This window comes from Etheostoma cragini, chromosome 12 (assembly GCF_013103735.1).
Source record: "Etheostoma cragini isolate CJK2018 chromosome 12, CSU_Ecrag_1.0, whole genome shotgun sequence".
In the NCBI taxonomy this organism is placed as follows: domain Eukaryota; kingdom Metazoa; phylum Chordata; class Actinopteri; order Perciformes; family Percidae; genus Etheostoma; species Etheostoma cragini.
In genome coordinates this window covers 14,967,308-14,984,802 of record NC_048418.1, presented here as the reverse complement: position 1 = coordinate 14,984,802, position 17,495 = coordinate 14,967,308, and the positions used below count along the sequence as shown (strand labels likewise).

General features: G+C 39.4%; 2 protein-coding genes across 6 annotated transcripts in view; both read left to right on the top strand.

The window, feature by feature from the left end:
* The window catches only part of dusp22b (dual specificity phosphatase 22b), a 4,532-nt gene extending 2,763 nt beyond the window's left edge, over window positions 1–1,769 (top strand). The window contains exons 5-7 of the mRNA XM_034887750.1: window positions 152–226; window positions 931–1,102; window positions 1,288–1,769. Coding sequence (XP_034743641.1) covers window positions 152–226; window positions 931–1,102; window positions 1,288–1,419 — 379 coding nt within the window. The 3' untranslated portion in view covers window positions 1,420–1,769. The remainder of the gene's footprint in view (window positions 1–151; window positions 227–930; window positions 1,103–1,287) is intronic.
* Window positions 1,770–2,379: 610 nt separating this feature from the next.
* irf4a (interferon regulatory factor 4a) lies at window positions 2,380–16,218 on the top strand. Of its 5 annotated transcripts, none has more exons than XM_034887749.1 (10): window positions 2,380–2,524; window positions 3,511–3,710; window positions 3,915–4,101; window positions 4,800–4,882; window positions 4,975–5,149; window positions 7,228–7,308; window positions 7,669–8,067; window positions 9,606–9,718; window positions 10,621–10,773; window positions 15,461–16,212. In XM_034887749.1, the coding sequence occupies exons 2-9, from the start codon at window positions 3,513–3,515 to the stop codon at window positions 10,768–10,770; spliced, it is 1,386 nt and encodes a 461-aa protein (XP_034743640.1). In that variant the 5' UTR covers window positions 2,380–2,524; window positions 3,511–3,512; the 3' UTR covers window positions 10,771–10,773; window positions 15,461–16,212. The 5 variants fall into 5 exon arrangements, with proteins under 5 accessions (XP_034743640.1, XP_034743637.1, XP_034743638.1 ...); XM_034887746.1 differs by having other exon boundaries at window positions 2,404–2,524; window positions 15,457–16,212; XM_034887747.1 differs by lacking the exon at window positions 15,461–16,212 and adding an exon at window positions 15,409–15,453 and having other exon boundaries at window positions 2,404–2,524.
* Window positions 16,219–17,495: the final 1,277 nt, after the last annotated feature.

The window sequence follows — 17,495 nt, the reverse complement described above, 5'->3', positions numbered from 1 at the left end:
ACTCCTGTTTACCCCCATCTGCCTGTCTGCCGTCCTCCTTTCTGCTTTTGGGTCCAATCCTCACTACCCCGTAACACTGACAGCAGTTCTTGCTGTGTTTTTATAATAGTTTAATGTGGCCAATTATAACAAACATTTTTGTGCTCCACAGGACTCAGCACTTTAAACAAAGTATAATGTTCATGCACGAGTCCCGCCTCAAAGGAGAAGGCTGCCTCGTTCACTGGTGAGAGCAAGACTGCTTGTTGTCTTGGTGTCTTTACCTTAAAGCTGCAATCAAGGTTTGCTCACAAAGACTAGAGATGTTGATGTGGATAGTGTTCCTCCATCTATTTTATAATACATTCATAACCGTGTTAAATATAAATGTGCATTTTTTCTGGAACTGGAAAATAAACTGAGATCAACCAAGTACACCAAGTGAATTCATGTGTAACTGTTGCACAGAGGGGATTAAATGATAAGCAAAAGTCTATTCTTGAACTTCCCAAAACTGAGTACAGTAGCAAATTCGACAACATTGTGTTTGTGTGGTGGGGGGTAGCTGACCATAAGTTCACAGAGGAAAGTTGTATTTGGTTAGACAGAAGGTCTTCTCAGAAGTACAGGGGAACAAGAGGCTATTTATAAGATCTGCACTGCCACATGTTTATCTACTATGCATATTGACTTATTTAATATAGCTTGTCTCACAAAGTCACAAAGTGCTTCACAAGAGAAGCATTGTAAAAAATAAGACCTTAATAATAAGAGCATTTCTGAAACCATGAAATAATAATAATAATAATATTAATAATAATATTAATAATGCATACTTAATTAATCCGGCAAGGGGAAATTCAGAAATAAAGGATGCTAAACGTGCAGTATAACAGTTGAACAGTATCATTTCATGCATCCTATCATTTGTCCATCCCTATCTTCTTACAGTTTGGCAGGTGTGTCCCGCAGCGTCACCCTGGTGGTGGCTTACATCATGACGGTGACAAGACTGGGCTGGCAGGAGGCGCTGGCTGCCGTGAGGGTGGTCCGGCCCTGTGCTGGTCCCAACCTGGGCTTTCAGCGCCAGCTCCAGGAGTTTGAGGCTACTCAAGCCGATCAGGTCAGTCCTTGGAACTGAGCGGGGATAAGATGGAGCACGGGAGATTGTGGAATAAAGAACACAATACTGACTAGACATGTATAAACCTGTAGAGAGACAGTGCAAAATCAGTATTTAGCATTTTCTCACATTCTTTGCATTGTTATCAAAGGAGAACGCTGTTTTTGTTTTTTTTCTTCCTGCAGTTCAGAGAATGGCTACAGAAGGAATATAAGGACAGCCCCTTCAACGATGAGGCTGATCTACGTGACTTACTCGCCAGGATGTCTAAAGTAAATGGTGAAAGTGTGGAAAAACAGGCATCTACCCCAACTTGAGGCTTCTAATTAGATCTTTTGAATAAAGATATTTTGCTGCTCAGCCTAAAGGATTACACCAGCGTGTGATGCTACAGCATTCTGGACCTATCTGGAAGTTCAATGGGCTTTGGAGTGGACTATTATCAGGATGTGTATCGCTGTTGGAGTGATCCTCTAAATGTCATAGATAGGAACACTGGAAAAGACAATTAACGTGCACACATGTATACATTTTAACTCTGGTTGATGTTTGTGGTGCTGTGTTTTTTTTTCTTCTAATTTATGATTGTTGTATTTTTTTTGGCATTGTTTCATGATGGTTTCAAATTGCAAAATAAAATGAGCAAAGTCAAGCATTTTGTGAGGTTGTCAGTCGGTGGGGTGTTGTATCAAAGGTGATAAAAACACTCTGTGCTGTTTACATCTCTGTTTCCTGGTTGTCTTCCTGTTTGTCTAATGTGCAAGGGAGGTCATGCGTGGTGACATTGAACACACCAAGATCACGTTCTTGTATCACTCTTTCTTCTCAGTTGTGTTCAGAGACTGTACAGCTATAAAAAAAACAACAACTTTCATTTCAGCATATTGAGACATCGCACACAGTGGTCTTTAGAAAGCTAAGGACACACATGGATAGCCACTGGAGGGCAGTAATACTAAAGTAACCTATAATACATATTTCAGATTCAACTATGTCTCTTCTGACATTGGTTCCTCATGCCTCAATTTAATCTTTCCCCAATAACAAAATTAAGGTCTGTGGAGATTTCTAGTTAACACTTGTCATTGGAAATTAGATGCATTTAGTCTTTTAGAAAAACATTAAAAAAATATGTAGGGGGAAATGTTTTTTGTATCTGGTGATATGCACATGTAACGGTTCCATTACGTCCCTGTGTGTGCTCAGGGTGTCACTAGAGGGATTCCCCACAGTGCTGCGTGGGCGCCGAGTTTTACGCCGAGTTTCACAGAAATAAGCGCCAGATTGCTGTGCATCTCCTTTTGGACTTCTTAGCGCCCTTGAGGCTCCTCCTTGTAACAAATCAAGATGCGATAACACTTAAGAATCGGACACCGAGAGCATCACAACAGATTTCAGCGGGGAGAGGTCGCGTGATCAACGGTAAGCGGCAGCAGCTCCTTTTCAATGAATGACAGCCTAAATAATGGAAACTTTTACCAATTAACCCCTGCAGTTTGAATCAGAAGAAAATGTCAGCCACTCACCTCTGTGCAGAATCAAGTCTAAAGATAATAGCTTTGTCTTTTACCTTAGCTTTACCATTATTATTACATTTTTATTATTTTTATTATTAAAGTTAAATTCATGCCCTATTTGACTAATAATATTAAGTTTCAAAACTTGTCTTTATTAGCCTATTTTCCACCATACACTGTATTGTGTTAAAAATATTGTTTTTAAACTATCGCTAATGACTTGTGTTTCTCTTTATTTATTTGTTTATTGCACATTTTATTCGTTTATTGCATTCCTATTTTTCAAGGGACAGTGCCCAGCTTCTTAGCTGTACCAGAATTAGCTGTAAGATCATTTAAATGTATTCCCTGGGCAGGAAACAGAGAATAACATGTATTTCTGTTGTTCATGCATGTGTTTCTGCATGTGTTCTTGCAGTAAAAAGAAACGACTCATTTTAAACACTTAAAATGAGTCATTTATTTTTACTGCCAGAGATGAAAACTTGATTATTATGACAAGTAACCCATTGAACCTCTACCCTCGTGCCCTTCGTTTGTAAATCAGTATGACCAAAAGTGTCTATAGCATGGCTCGATAACTGGATATTTTCAAAGTTATTGGTAATATTACGTATGTAGGGCTGCAGAGGAGAAACTATGTGGAGCACTAACTAACCCTGGAATCTCTTTTTATCACAAAAAGAACTGTAATTGGAAAATAATATTAATTTGAAATCTTAATAATCCCCAGTTTTACGCTGAACCTAAATCCCAAACAACTGTCTTCTCAAACTTATTTTCTCAAGTTGATTCAAATGAGTGAATCTTACATTGTGAAAAAGTAGAAATTTACTTAACTACGTCCCCTTACTGTGCCTACTGTTGCTTTATTGGATTTTTTCTCTGCAGAGATGAACGTAGAAGAGGACAGTGGCATGTCAGTCAGCTGTGGCAACGGTAAACTGAGACAGTGGCTGATTGATCAGATTGACAGCAGGGTATATCCTGGCCTGATTTGGGAAAATGAGGAAAAAAGCATCTTTAGGATTCCGTGGAAACATGCAGGAAAACAAGACTACAACAGAGACGAGGATGCTGCGCTCTTCAAGGTCAGACTATCCCATCTATCCTCTCACACTGCACATGAAGCCTCTAACAGTAGCATTTTAAACAACCTATTGCTCATGCTTTACCAACAACATGTAGTACTTATTCTAAAAAATCAGATTTTGTTCAACTTACTTTTTTAAAACTTTTTTTAACATAGGTATGACTGAAGAAGTATATATGACCCTATTCAATGTTTATTTCAGGCGTGGGCTTTGTTTAAGGGAAAATATAAGGAAGGAGTCGACAAGCCAGATCCCCCCACTTGGAAAACACGACTGCGCTGTGCTCTTAATAAAAGCAATGACTTTGATGAGTTAGTGGAAAGAAGCCAACTAGACATCTCAGACCCCTATAAAGTCTACAGAATCATTCCAGAAGCAGCCAAAAGAGGTAAGTGTTTCATCCATCAAAAATGCTGTGAGACTTACATTTAGCCACCCATGATGTGACAGGTGAGTGAAATAAATTATGGTTGAAATGTGATAATAAACAGTAAAATATGTAGCCATGCCATAGTAGTACTTCATTTGCATATCTGCATTTTACAGGCAGACTATTCAGTCTATTGGCAACTTTTCACATACATATGCACCACTGCAGCAGTTTCTGATGAGGCAGGAAGCACAAAGGAAGCCAAAGCATGTACCAAAAAGGCCGTAGTGCTTTTTTTAGAGGGCTTCGGTTACTAAGCTCAGGGTGCACATAACACAACCAGGCGACCTCCAGCCTTGCATAACTAAGTCTCTGCCATCATACAACAGTTTCTGTCACACCAGAGCAGTTCTTGCTATCTGAGCAAACACATTGAAATCAGCAGGATTCAGCCCCTGTCTCAAATCACCCTGTCACTTAAATCAAATTATAGCAGGACCTCACAAAACATGGACAAAACATTTTCACACTATGAAGCTGCCAACATGGATTAGGTTCACAGAATACTATGTTTCATATACTATCAGGTTATTGTTAATCTGCGCAATAAAACATGTTTTTTGTGGGATTGAGATGCATGGTTTTCACAGCACAGCCTGGCCAATATTGTGGACCAGTTATCTAACAAATAGATTTTTGGTTTTGTACATTTACAGGAATGAAAATGAGTGTAGAGGAGACACCATCACCTGCAAACGCCCTTGGCTATGTTCCTCCATATACGCCGATGCACAACCAGGTCAGTAGATTGATTTTTTGGCTGCTGCATGCTAGACTGGTCCGAGCATATACATTAATCTGCAGTACTCCGTCCCTGTGATTCTTTCTCAGGTATCCGGCTACATGGTTTCTCCGGAGAGAAGGGACTGGAGGGATTACTCACCCCCAGAACAACAACCTCTTCCTCCTCCACATCACCATGGGTCACATGCAGAGCTGCAGTATGGTCAGTGCCACTACCCATCACCCTTCAGTCGGGCTTGGCCAGGGTCACACACAGAAAATGGTAAGATATTGCCAGGATTATGAAACTAGAGAGAGAGGGGATGTATAGTTTTAATTGACTGCAGTATTGCTGTATGGTTCACATATATTGTCCAAATAATAGCATCTATTTTCAACACCTAACTGTGACACCCTGTCATTCTTTTTATTAAACGAGAAGTCTGAGATGGAATGGTCATTTTACTGACACGGAAAATGTAAAAAGAGAGTTTGGTATAACGCATACATGTTTTATTCTGTAATGGTGTAATGCTCTGATGCATCTATGAACTGAGCCTATAACAGGTCCTAAGGTAGTATCATAGGTAATACCCTAATATAATATAAGGGTAATATCATTGACTTGTGGGTTGTTGTTTGGTAATTTAAAATGTCAGCGGAATTTGAATTTGATCTTTAAGGTGGAAAAAACCTACACAACCACAAGTTTAGAGACAGTTATGTCGTTATCTTTTATGCATTAAACAAGAAGACAGAAGATAGTAAAGAATTACCATATAAAGTAAGCGCTGGGCAATGTATTGACAGTATATTGATATACAAGGCTATATTGTCTTACATTTTTGATTTCCTAATTTGTGATATGACACAAGTGTTGTTTTTTCCCTAAGGTGCCCTGCCACACAAAACTGTTTTTACTTGCATTCTTTTGAAATATGTTAAGTCCATATGTGTTTGTGTTATGTTGTGAATGTGAAAATGAACTGCTACCTCCTCGGTCAGCTCTAGCCCCTGACAAGAAATAGGCGGAGAAATCAGGCCAATTACAAAAGCTGGTCAGTCTGACGTCATATTACGTCAGGGGCGGCTGTGGCTCAGTGGTAGAGGGGTTGCCTGCCAATCGGAAGGTTGGTGGTTCGAGCCCGCCCCTGCAGTCATTGTCGAAGTGTCCTTGGGCAAGACACTGTAACCCGAGTTGCCCCTGGTGCTGCGCATCGGAGTGGGAGTGTGGGTGTGTGTGAATGTTTATCTGATGAGCAGGTGGCACCCTGTACGGCAGCCCCGGCCACAGTGTATGAATGTGTGTGAATGGTGAATGTTTCCTGTAGATGTAAAAGCGCTTTGAGCAGTTGTTAAGACTGGAAAAGCAATATAAATACATCACATCTACATTACCTGAGCTCATTACTATTCAAGAGCTAATGACAGCCAGGCTTTCATTAGCTAGCTGTTAGCCAATCAGAGTCAAGCAGCTTAGCTCGTTGAATTTGATAGAGGAGCTGAGTCGTTCTGCAGGCTTTCAATACCGCACTAGAATGAAAACAAGGTAACCAAGGCCTTTTCCTGAAAAACAATGTTACCGAGTTCATAGTAGAACTTCAGATACGTGTGGCAGGGCACCTTTAAACGTTACATCACAGTAAAGTGATGTGATTTTCTGAAATTACCAGACTGTTCTAGTTCTAGACTGTTATATTATTTGCCTTTAAGCCCTTTCTCATAACATTATTATATCCACATTACTGATGATTACTTATCAAAAAATCCGATTGTGTAAATATTTATAGAAGTATTTAAAGACAAATATTTCATAAATTGCTACCTTTTTTTTTCGTCAGGACAATCTTGATAAGGTGTTAACTATTTATTGCATGAAAAGCATGCATTTGAATGTAGCGGTGTTTCATGTGATGCTCAAGAAACATTATGGGATAAAAAATAGCTCAACTATATCAGATTGAATGGACATGCATGCGTAATTCCCACTATGCTAATGCATGTGAGGCTGAAGACATGGCAGAAGTAAAGTGGCTTGGAAACAGGCAGTGGTTGATTCAGCAGCTATGCACTACTGATCAGTGGTCTGTGCAGAAACAAGTGCCACAATTGTTATGTGGCAGACCTGGTTGTTTGAGATGGTTTCGGTTATTTTTGTGCATGACTGAGCTATGTGTGAAACATGTGATTTCTGTGCCATATCTACCGCAAGGCTCCAAAAAAGTTATGGATTTTTCCCACTTTCTCTTGATTTTGTTCCATGTTCCACTTCAAGAATACAGAAAATCCACGTCTGCAAATAAGTGGCAGAATTCCCTATGACATTCAATACCTATTATTTATATAATTTATTTTCCACAGGTTTTCAGCTCTCCTTCCACACCTACTTTTCAGAGTCCCAACCGCCCGTGTATTCATTTGACCAAAACAATGCCATAACAGGTAAAGAATCACCTTGGGCTCAATTAAAGACAAACGCACACTCACATACTTGTTTACTATTTTGAAAATAAAATAAACTACAGATAAGAAACTAAAAACACTTTGTACAACACTTCCCCAGTCTGAACTCAGAGCTGCAGGTCATGCAGGTAGTTTCTTTTTAATCTATCACATGATGTTAGATTTAAGAAAGGGTAAAAAGATGCTTGGAATGATGAGAGTAATACTCTGTATGTCAAGATTACCAAGAAGTATGTTTTATTTAAGCTTGACATTTCAGGGCCTCCATCTGATCAGGCTGTAAGGCTTACATTGTTTTCTACAGGATCCATCAGCTAAATGCTTGTCTCTTTCTTCCAGATTTCAGCCTGCATGTGTCCCTATACTACAGAGAGGCTTTGGTGAAGGAGGTTACCACCACCAGCCCAGAAGGGTGTCGGATCACCTCTTCTTCCTCCTCTTCTCCATCCTCTTCCTCCTCTTCCTCCCCATGCCCAGAGGACAAGCTTCACAGCGGGGAAGAAATCATTCTTTTTCCATTCCCATACCCCGAGTCTCAGAGGCAGGGTGCTGAGATGCTTCCTAATGTACTGGAGAAGGGGGTGCTTCTGTGGATGACACCTGATGGGTTATACGCCAAGCGCCTCTGCCAGGGACGAGTGTACTGGGAAGGACCTCTGGCTCCATATATGGATAAACCCAACAAGCTGGAGAAGGAGCAGCCATGCAAACTGTTTGACACCCAGCAATTCCTTATTGGTATGCACCAATTATTTTCTGTTGTGTTTCAAAACTGCAGGTTTGGACATAATGGTAGAAAGACTTGTGCAATATGAAGCAATTCAATACAATAACCCTGCACTAAAAAGTACTTTTGTTAAGTTTATATTGTTAGAAAAGTAGTAATATTTAATAATATAGTAATATTTGGCCTGTGTGTTGGAATCAACTGCCTAGTTTGATAGCCGGGCTGGGTTGCCAGGTATAACTGTGAAAACGCAAACCCATTGCGCTGCATTTACAGTGCAGTCATGGAAGCAGCAAACAAATGAAGAGATTAATGGAGATAGATTAATTCAACCCGCGTTAAAATCTTTATAAACGTTTGCATTATAACCAGAGACAAGGTAAAATACAGGTAAATATTGGAGATGTATTGGAAAGACGGAGACGGCGTAGAGCCTGAAAGGACACTGAGTTGTCTATTTCCTCCTTAAAAGGTACGAGTTGTGCTTCATTCGTTTATATCACGGCTAACATAGGGAAAGTCATTTTCATTAATTTCAACATTCATGTGCTCACAATAAATTATTTAGAGTACTCGAGTTAGTTACTTGCAAAGTTTTTTTTGACACAGCCGGTGAAGTGACCCTGACAACGCCGACATGCTAATACATGCTAACTGCTAGTGTAGGGTCTATGACACGTGCCATTTTACTTTGGCAAAACACCTTGTAGCCTGAAATGTTGGACTGGGACACAGTGTTCTCGACAGATCGCTGCTTTGCAATGTCTGTGACGGGTACAAGCATGTGAGTGAATGTATAACGAGTCTGGTTTGGAAGCAGTGGAACGCTGCCGAAATTGTTCCCCTTCGCTACTGTTCAGTGGGCGTAGCCAACAAACAGTTTACTGCGCCCAGGGCACAGACAACCTTGAGGTTGTGGTCTTTTTAGCGGCTGTTGCATTGACATTAAGTCGAGAAAAGGTGCCTTTCAGTTGTGTGCAAAGCTTTTAAATGGTCGTTGTTGTTATTGTTATTCAATAAATGGTAACTGTCAGGTATAGAGCTCCGCAAGAGCGCAAGACATAGCAACATCTTGCTACTCCGCTTGATGATAATGGATTTGGGTTTGTTTGCTTATTAAACTCTTGAAGCAGTTACAATAAGTAATGCACCAATAACCATGCTGCTTCAGCTATTTACAGTGTGACGATGGCTGTGGTTATGTTGATAATGGCTGTGATGTCAGTGATAGTGATGAAGGAAAGCCTGCAGGTGCTTTGGCTGGGTAAGTCCCTCACAGTGTTGAAGTAGCACTAAACATCTATAGTCACATTCTCAGCAGGGGGTCAAAGTGTGTGAAGTCCCCACCCACCTCCTGTGGTCCATCCCACTGTATGACAAGATGGTATTTTGTCTGCCAATTTGCAATGAAATTTCCATTATCCACATCTGTGGTTTCCAGAAAAGTTCAGATGATTAGGGAAAGTGTCGTATGATAGTTAGCACATAGTGGATTTGTTGTAGGTAATGCACCTCATTGTCTTCTCTTATTTTCCTCCTCTTCTCCCAGAACTTCAAGATTTTGTCCATAATGGCCGACATTTACCGAGACACCAGGTGGTGCTATGTTTTGGAGACGAATACCCCAACCCGCAGCGCCCGAGGAAGATGATCACAGCACAGGTACCCACACTACAAAGCTTTATCTAGTAATTGAAAACAATGTCTAAATCATAGGAGCTATTACATTCTCAGGTGGGGAAATATAATTTAATTATTTATCACTTTAACAACCCTAGCTAATGCACATGGTTGTTAGCAATACTTAATTTAAGACATTAGAGACTTCAATATTGTCTTAAAACACTAAATGTAAGTCAACGTTATATTAAGTAATTAAGGTAAGTTAGGACCTGAACCCCATTCTTTGTTTCCATATTTGTGTAAAATTTCTGTGAAAACACCTTCTTAAATTTGCACTTAGTACAAAACAGAGCTAAAATTAAGACAACCCATAGTAAGGGCAGCTAAAGAGAGAGCCCTTCATTATGCTAGATGGTGAGTTTTAGCACGCCTTAGCTAAAACTTAAGCTAAACAGCTCCTACTAAGGCTAATTAGCATTATCCATTTGAGTTCATGCAGTTCAGCGTGGTTAAGCTCCCATTAAATGTATTAAAATGTAAACACACTAATTATATTGAATTCAATGAAAACGGTAGTAGTCGAGTCCAACAGACAGACAACTAGCAAAACAGAGATACATTTTTTTCATATTAATGGACTGTAAATAATCACAATAAAGTAAATAAATGTATGAAAACGTATTCACAAGAATGCAGAAAGAAATATGCATATTTTAGCTTTTATGTAGGTTCTAGTGAAAACGTTTTTTTTGGGAACCTGAAAAGACATACAATGAAGGAATTACAATCATTGGTAGGCTGTGTAGTACCCCACGCTAGCCACCAAACCATCTTTCTAGTTCACTGCTTCTTTAGGTACGGCTTTCTTCCTTTGTAGGACACAATAGGATAACATGCTTCAGCAGTCACAGGCATATCTCATAGACCTAATTTTGTTTTAGGTGGAGCCAGTGTTCGCCAGAAAACTGGTGTACTATTACCAGCAGAGCAATGGCCACTACATGCGGGCTTTTGATCACACCCAGGAACAGAACACATCTCCAACAAACGACTATCCTTCCCAGAGATCTCTACAGCACATTCAGGAGTGACACATACATTCCCCCTCATGAATGCCAAAGTAAACCGCTGGCCGTTTCTCAACCCTTTTGACTGCATTGCTGTGTACTGTAAATGATAGAAGCTATCATGATGCTGAGGGGTAGAGATGGGGAAGACCCTGTTGTTTTCACTTGCACACCTATGCGTGGTAGTCTTTCTGTCTGTGATTGTAGAGTAATGTATTTTTTTCTCATAAGTATTATTGTGACAGTGTGAAGGATGCGGTTTGAGGGTGGGGGGATAAGGAGAGCAGAGGGTGACTGAGACAGGAAGTACTAGCGCAGGTGCACAGGAAGAATGGCCCCTAAGACAAACACTGATATGTCTAAGGGACAAAACAGAGTGTGAATGAATATTTATTGCATTTTCACAGGTAACAGTTGATGCTCACACACTGTGAGTGGCACAGTCCCAAACTTTGCCTTTTAACTCAGTTGACACAGCTCCTTTTGTGATTCAAAATTTGTATTACATACAGGATTTGATGTACAGTTTAATAAAATTAGCTGATGTGAGCAACAGTCAACAATATCTATGCTTGGCCCATTGTGGACCTCAATTCTGTTTATTATTGCAAAAAAAGAGCAAGTTACAACTGAAGTTTGAGAGAAATTGATGTTATCACTGGTCTGGTGCAGTAGAGGAAGCTGTTATCACACTTTTTTTTATCTCTTGGCAGCTACATACAGTATGTTACAGGACACACTTACGGAAATCTATTTCTACTGAATCTGGCCAGCTTTTAAAAATATTACATTTATTCAAATGACATAAAACTGAGCAAAACACCTACAAGAGATCACAAGATAATCTAAGAAGTCCCCAGTGTATAGTTTTATTTTCTCAGGTCAACAACTTTTAGACATGAACTTCTTGACAGTTGTTTACAGGTAGACTGGCTTTGCTTTAACTTTCACAAGCAAAAAAAGGTCGGGGACCACTAGTGTACAACACATTATCAGAGAGCAGCCTGGGCATCAAGGTCTGTGTTACCAGAAATAGTCTGTGACCTTAACCTCTTGGACTGTTGACTGGAAAAATCACACACATCCTGGAACTGTGAGAAAACCGTACCATTTCCTCTTGACCTGAAACTTTAGGACTCACAAATGGGAAGAAAAACTACCTTTGTGGTCTGCGTACAGGTTTAGCCAGGGAGAAGCTCTCTGGTTCCCATGCTAGCGATACCCTTATTTCCCTGATATACTGTTGAGATTCACACACTGGTTGTAACGTCCACACAAAAGCTATCGTGAGATCCTAACAACCTAGTTAAGAATGCATCATAAGACATACCTATCCAATAGTGAAAGTAATGCCATTCCTCATGTTGTTGAAGTCCTAAAGGCTCATGCGTCAAGGGATAAAGGTTTTATTATGTTTTTCTTCTGTGGTCCAGAGTTTCGATCTCTGCATTTACTTCCTTCACACTTCAACCACATCACTTTCACAATGGCTTCAAAAGTATGACCAAAATCACAGGCGGGAATGTTTTTTTTCTTCTTTTTTTGTGTGTGTCTGAACCATAAATCAATTTTACTCCTAAACACATCAGCTAGTCTGATTCTGTGCTGGTTGAAATTTTGGTTGACATTTAACTCAATCAAAACCAAATTCTAATAATGAAAACATTACCAGCTCCATAAAGAGTGTGTGTATATATATGTGTGTGTGTGTATGTGTGTGTGTGTGTGTATGTGTGTGTGTGTGTGTGTGCGTGCGTGTGTGTGTGTGTGTGTGTGTGTGCGTGCGTGTGTGTTTATGCGATAAAGGGCCGTGTGTGCGTGTGTGTAGGTGGGTACGCGTGTGTCACACAGTTACACTATTACTGTTTGGAGGAATTGACATATATGGACTCAGGATAAAATACCAACGTCAGTGACTCAAACACAGAAACACACACACCCAGTACACAACAGACTTTACAATTACAGTAAAACATTCAGGAAATCACAAAATAAGTGCATACTAAAGAAAGTAGTTCCAGCATTTTGTACAAAATATCAGAATAATGACAAGGAATAGAGAATGTGAGGAGACTGACTAATATAAAAATTGCCACCTGATTTATTTTTTAAATAAACGTATCAATCTTCTACTTCTTACGTCTGCTGTGCTGTTTTGTCTTTGAGCTCTTCTTGATTTGCAAACAAAGGGAGGGAGAATGAAAGAGTCATAATTGGTAAGAAAATGAAGAAAAGAAGCCAAAAGAAAAGCACATTCACACATTTGACATGGTGTTTCCCCCCCTCTGCAGGAAGCCACATCATTTGTAGTCAGGCTTCAGTTTTTCCGCGCCGTAGGAGCCGTTACTCGGATTGACATCGCCTCGGCCCTGCAGTTGAAGCTTTGGAGTGAACAGTTTAGTCAAAAACCCAAACAGGTTTTTTACAGAGAAATGAAACATCAGTACACCACATGCAATACTTTCTCCAAAAGAAAGTTCCATTCTGACTCAGTGACTATGAATAATCTGTCTGGACAGTTAGCAACACGTTATACAGTAGTATGCTGCTTTAATCTTTATGCCTTATGTTTCCACCTCAAAAAAGAAGTACCAAAACGCGTCATAAAAAATCACTGTAACATTATAGGCCTTTGTGTTTGAATGTGTCTCTTATTTCATTCTGTTACTACCCTTCACACATGGATCATGTTATCTGTTGGGAGTTTCACTGCAGTTACAGTGGCATTGATCACACTTGCTGTAAAAGTGTATACTGTTGCACTGAGATTCTCTAATTTTTATAGGGATTAGGTTATTCAAATTTTTAGCAACATATTTAGAAAGCATTGTTGACTTTTTTCCCTATTTTTGTACAGTATGTTTCATACTATATCCAGGTTCTGAGACAAGAAGTAAATGAGATTATGCCACATTAAAACCGTAGTAATGTTTTGCTGACATCTGCTGGTTAATGTAGTTGCAGCTTAAAAAAAAGCTCAGAATTTGAGGCCTCTGCAAGATGATTAACAAGAAGAACTAAATGTGTTTCAGCTCCATTGAATTATTTTTCTGTTTCTTCTCATTAAATGTGATATTAGTTAGTTTTTCTCAAAAAAGGTATATGACACTACTCTACTTTCAAGCTCCAGGTAAATTAAAGCTGAATATTGTGGGTTGTCATACATCACTCTAGGCATTGTACATACAGTATCGTTGGTGGGCATAGTATAAAAGAATTCAATTTTATTGAATTGTATTAATCCAACTCAAAAGACTAAAGCAGCTACAGACATCACACACAACCACACAGCACACAAGCCTACATATAGACCTGCACCCTAGAGAGTAGTTATCTAATTTGAGAATTTGGGGGCACTTTATACCTATATCTATTATATCTATATAACTTATATCTATAGCTGTCATATGGTGTTTGACGTAAAATGATGTTCAATGGTGTACAGAAAAAAAGAAGAAGAAAAAATCTGGTAAGATCCTCTTACATTTTAAAACCCTATCCCTGAAAACATACCTTTGGTAATTCTACACTAGACTCAGAGTCCATGACCCCAGTGTGTTTAGTGTCAGACCTCTGCCCTGGATTTGATGACAGTCCTGTTTAACCCTAGTAAACTATGTCTGATCCTACTTGTTGACCCCCGTGGTTAGAAAGGTGTTGACCTCCTTCTCCTTTTTCACTAATGTTGACCCCTGAATATGACAGGCCAGGTCCACTACTAATACTGAGTTTTAGGAAGTAGTAGCTGATGGGAACCAATACTGACATACATTGTTGGCAGATGAAGAGAGGACAATTCAACCTAACTGTTCCGATGTAGTATGATTTTTATTATTATTTTTATGTTTATTATTAACAATGATAACAATAAAACATTTACTGTTAATTATCTGGATGTGACCTCCACAAGACATGAGAATGTCTCCCCCATCACCAGTAAATAAAATCTTTATCACCACAATTAATCAGATTGAATGGTTTTCAAATGTCAGTGTTTATCTGAGGCTCTTCAGATAACAATGTACTTGACCCAATACTTTCTGATGGCAGGAAAGCAATAACAGTTGTCGGATAAGGAGCAGCAAAGTAATGGAAAACAACCAGATGACTTGGGACACGAGTGTAAACTGATTAGGGTTGATAAGCAGAACAATATGGTGGTCTACCTGGCACTCATGCAAGGGGATGGGATGCCTGTTTAGTTTGGCTGGCAACTCGCAGAGGTTTTAGGAAATGCTGCATTTTTCACTATAATCCAGATTTCCTCATGAGACCCATAACAGAGATACAAAGTAAATAGTTACCAACCAACTAAGAAAAAGGGACTGTTGGATATTTGTGCAGTAAAATAAATGACCAGCAGGGTGTGATGTATCATTTGTTGGTTAATGCACTTGCTGAAGAGAGTGGAAATATGTATACTCTTCATGCAAAAAAAAAGAAAAATGTATATATATATATATATATATATATATATATATATATATATATATATATATATATATATATATATATATATATATATGATAACACATGATGTTCACACATTTGGGTGCATTCACAAATCTTTTGATAACTGTTAATGGGCCAGGGACATGACTCCCTGTAACATGCCTGCCTCAACATACAAACATACATCCACACATGCAGGAGTGTGCGCACACACACACACACACACACACACACACACACACACACACACACACACACACACACACACACACACACACATACACACACACACACTTCTTATAATGAATAACATTATAAGAACATTAACATTTTCAATGGTCTCTAGATTTCCTCCTGTCAAACGAAAGACTTTGGGATTCTCTTCTTTTCATTTTCTATCTTTCTAAACACAGAAACTTTGTTTTGTGTGTCAAGTGACATGCAGAACCAGCGCTGACGGAGAGGCAAAGTGGTCAGAGTGACAGCTCGTGGGCTGTGTTGCGTGAGAGTGACTCGGTCTGTTCTCAGACTCTGTGTGGTCTGGGTGTGTGGTCTCCAGCTGACGGGCAGGGAGGAGAACGGGAGAGCCCTGTGTGTGTGTGTGTGTGTGTGTGTGAGCGCGTGTGCGTGCATGCTCATGTGTTTACTTTATCCAGAGTCAGGTCCAGGCTGTCTGTAGCCATGGCTTGACTAGAAAGCTCTGCCTTCCGCCACTCAGCAGTCCCGGTCTAAAAGATAAACACACACTGCCACCACTCTGACATGGCTCATCTAAGGATAATTTTATCCATGTACACACATGGGACCTGAGAGACCTTTAGGTAAGAGTGTCTTAGACTAGTGTAACTTCTGAAACTTTAGCTTTGTATGGCGTAATTGTTCAACTGCTTTCCCTTACATTATTGGATAAGAAATTGACACAATTCCTTAATCCTTAATGTAAATTTAGCATATTTGCAATTGTCACAGATGTACCTTTCATTTTTTTTTAACATACTATTTTTTTCATCAACTATTATTCTTGTTAAATTCTATCATTTTTTTTCTGTTTTTTTCAAATTTAGCACACCCTTTAGGGCATGTCACCTTGCGTTTTACTACAAATATTACTTGTACTGTACATCTGACATAAATCTTTGAAACCTTGTTGATGACCAGATTTTTTTTCAGTTCATTTATGCTCGGAAGTAAGCCATGCATAAACGTCGGTTCTGACATAGCACTATAGTGTAATTAAATATTTATATTTTTTATGGGATTCCTGATGCGCTAAAAGAGTACAGCTTAGTTTATTTTTTTATGTCTCTGAAAAAAGTGTCCCATCTTGAATGAATTTGGGTTTTATGTTTTTGTTTTCATCTTTTTTTTCTTGTTTGTGAATATTTTGGCAAGTGTGTTATTTGTATGTTGTTTGTTACAAAATCTAATAAAATTGTTATTCTGTTATTTTATTATTATTATTTTGTGTTTTATTACTTGTGATTTTATCTGCAGACAGACCCAAGTAATAAATCAAAGGCATCACCAATCATTTAATGGTCTTGCCTTAATGATCATTAAGTGCACATTCACAGTGAAGGAAATTAGACCTCATACAACCTCCATCACACTTCCGTCCTGCACACACACATCCACCCGTTGGGCTACTCTACACTTCTCTCCCTCTCCCACAGCGATCTCAGGGGAAGGTTGTGTAATGCAGCACTGCTGAGAACGCGCCATGAAAATATAAATACAACCTCGCCGCATTTCAACCATGTAAATAAACAGGGCCACCCAAATTTCCAATTAGAGCTGGTGTGGAAGCAGGAAATGGGGTAGACAAGAAGAGACCACACCCCTTTCTCTCACTCCTACAAAGCGTCCGGGTCCCGAGTCCAGGTCAGGCCAGGCAGTTCTTTTTCACAGTTCATATTTACACCTATGGAAAATAATACACTATTTAATGTGTATATTACCCACATAACTGTGAGCCAGGATGTGCAAGCTGCCTCTAAGGAGGAAGTCAGGTGATGTAGCATGAAGAGCAACAAAGTCAGTGTAAGGAGAAGGTTGTGGGACATTGTGCATAACATTTAGTAAGTTAGATGTTATTGCTATGTTGGTCAGGGACATGGGACAGAAGCAGAAGAAGGGGAATAGAGCACCCGACTGAAGGCTGTTTTGGCACATTCCTCATCAAGTCCACTATGCTCCTACTGATTACCCTTTCAAGGACGGGACTTACAAAGACTTCCACAATATTCAGATATGGGCATGGAACGAATGCATGGGATTTGATATTATACCTCTGAAAT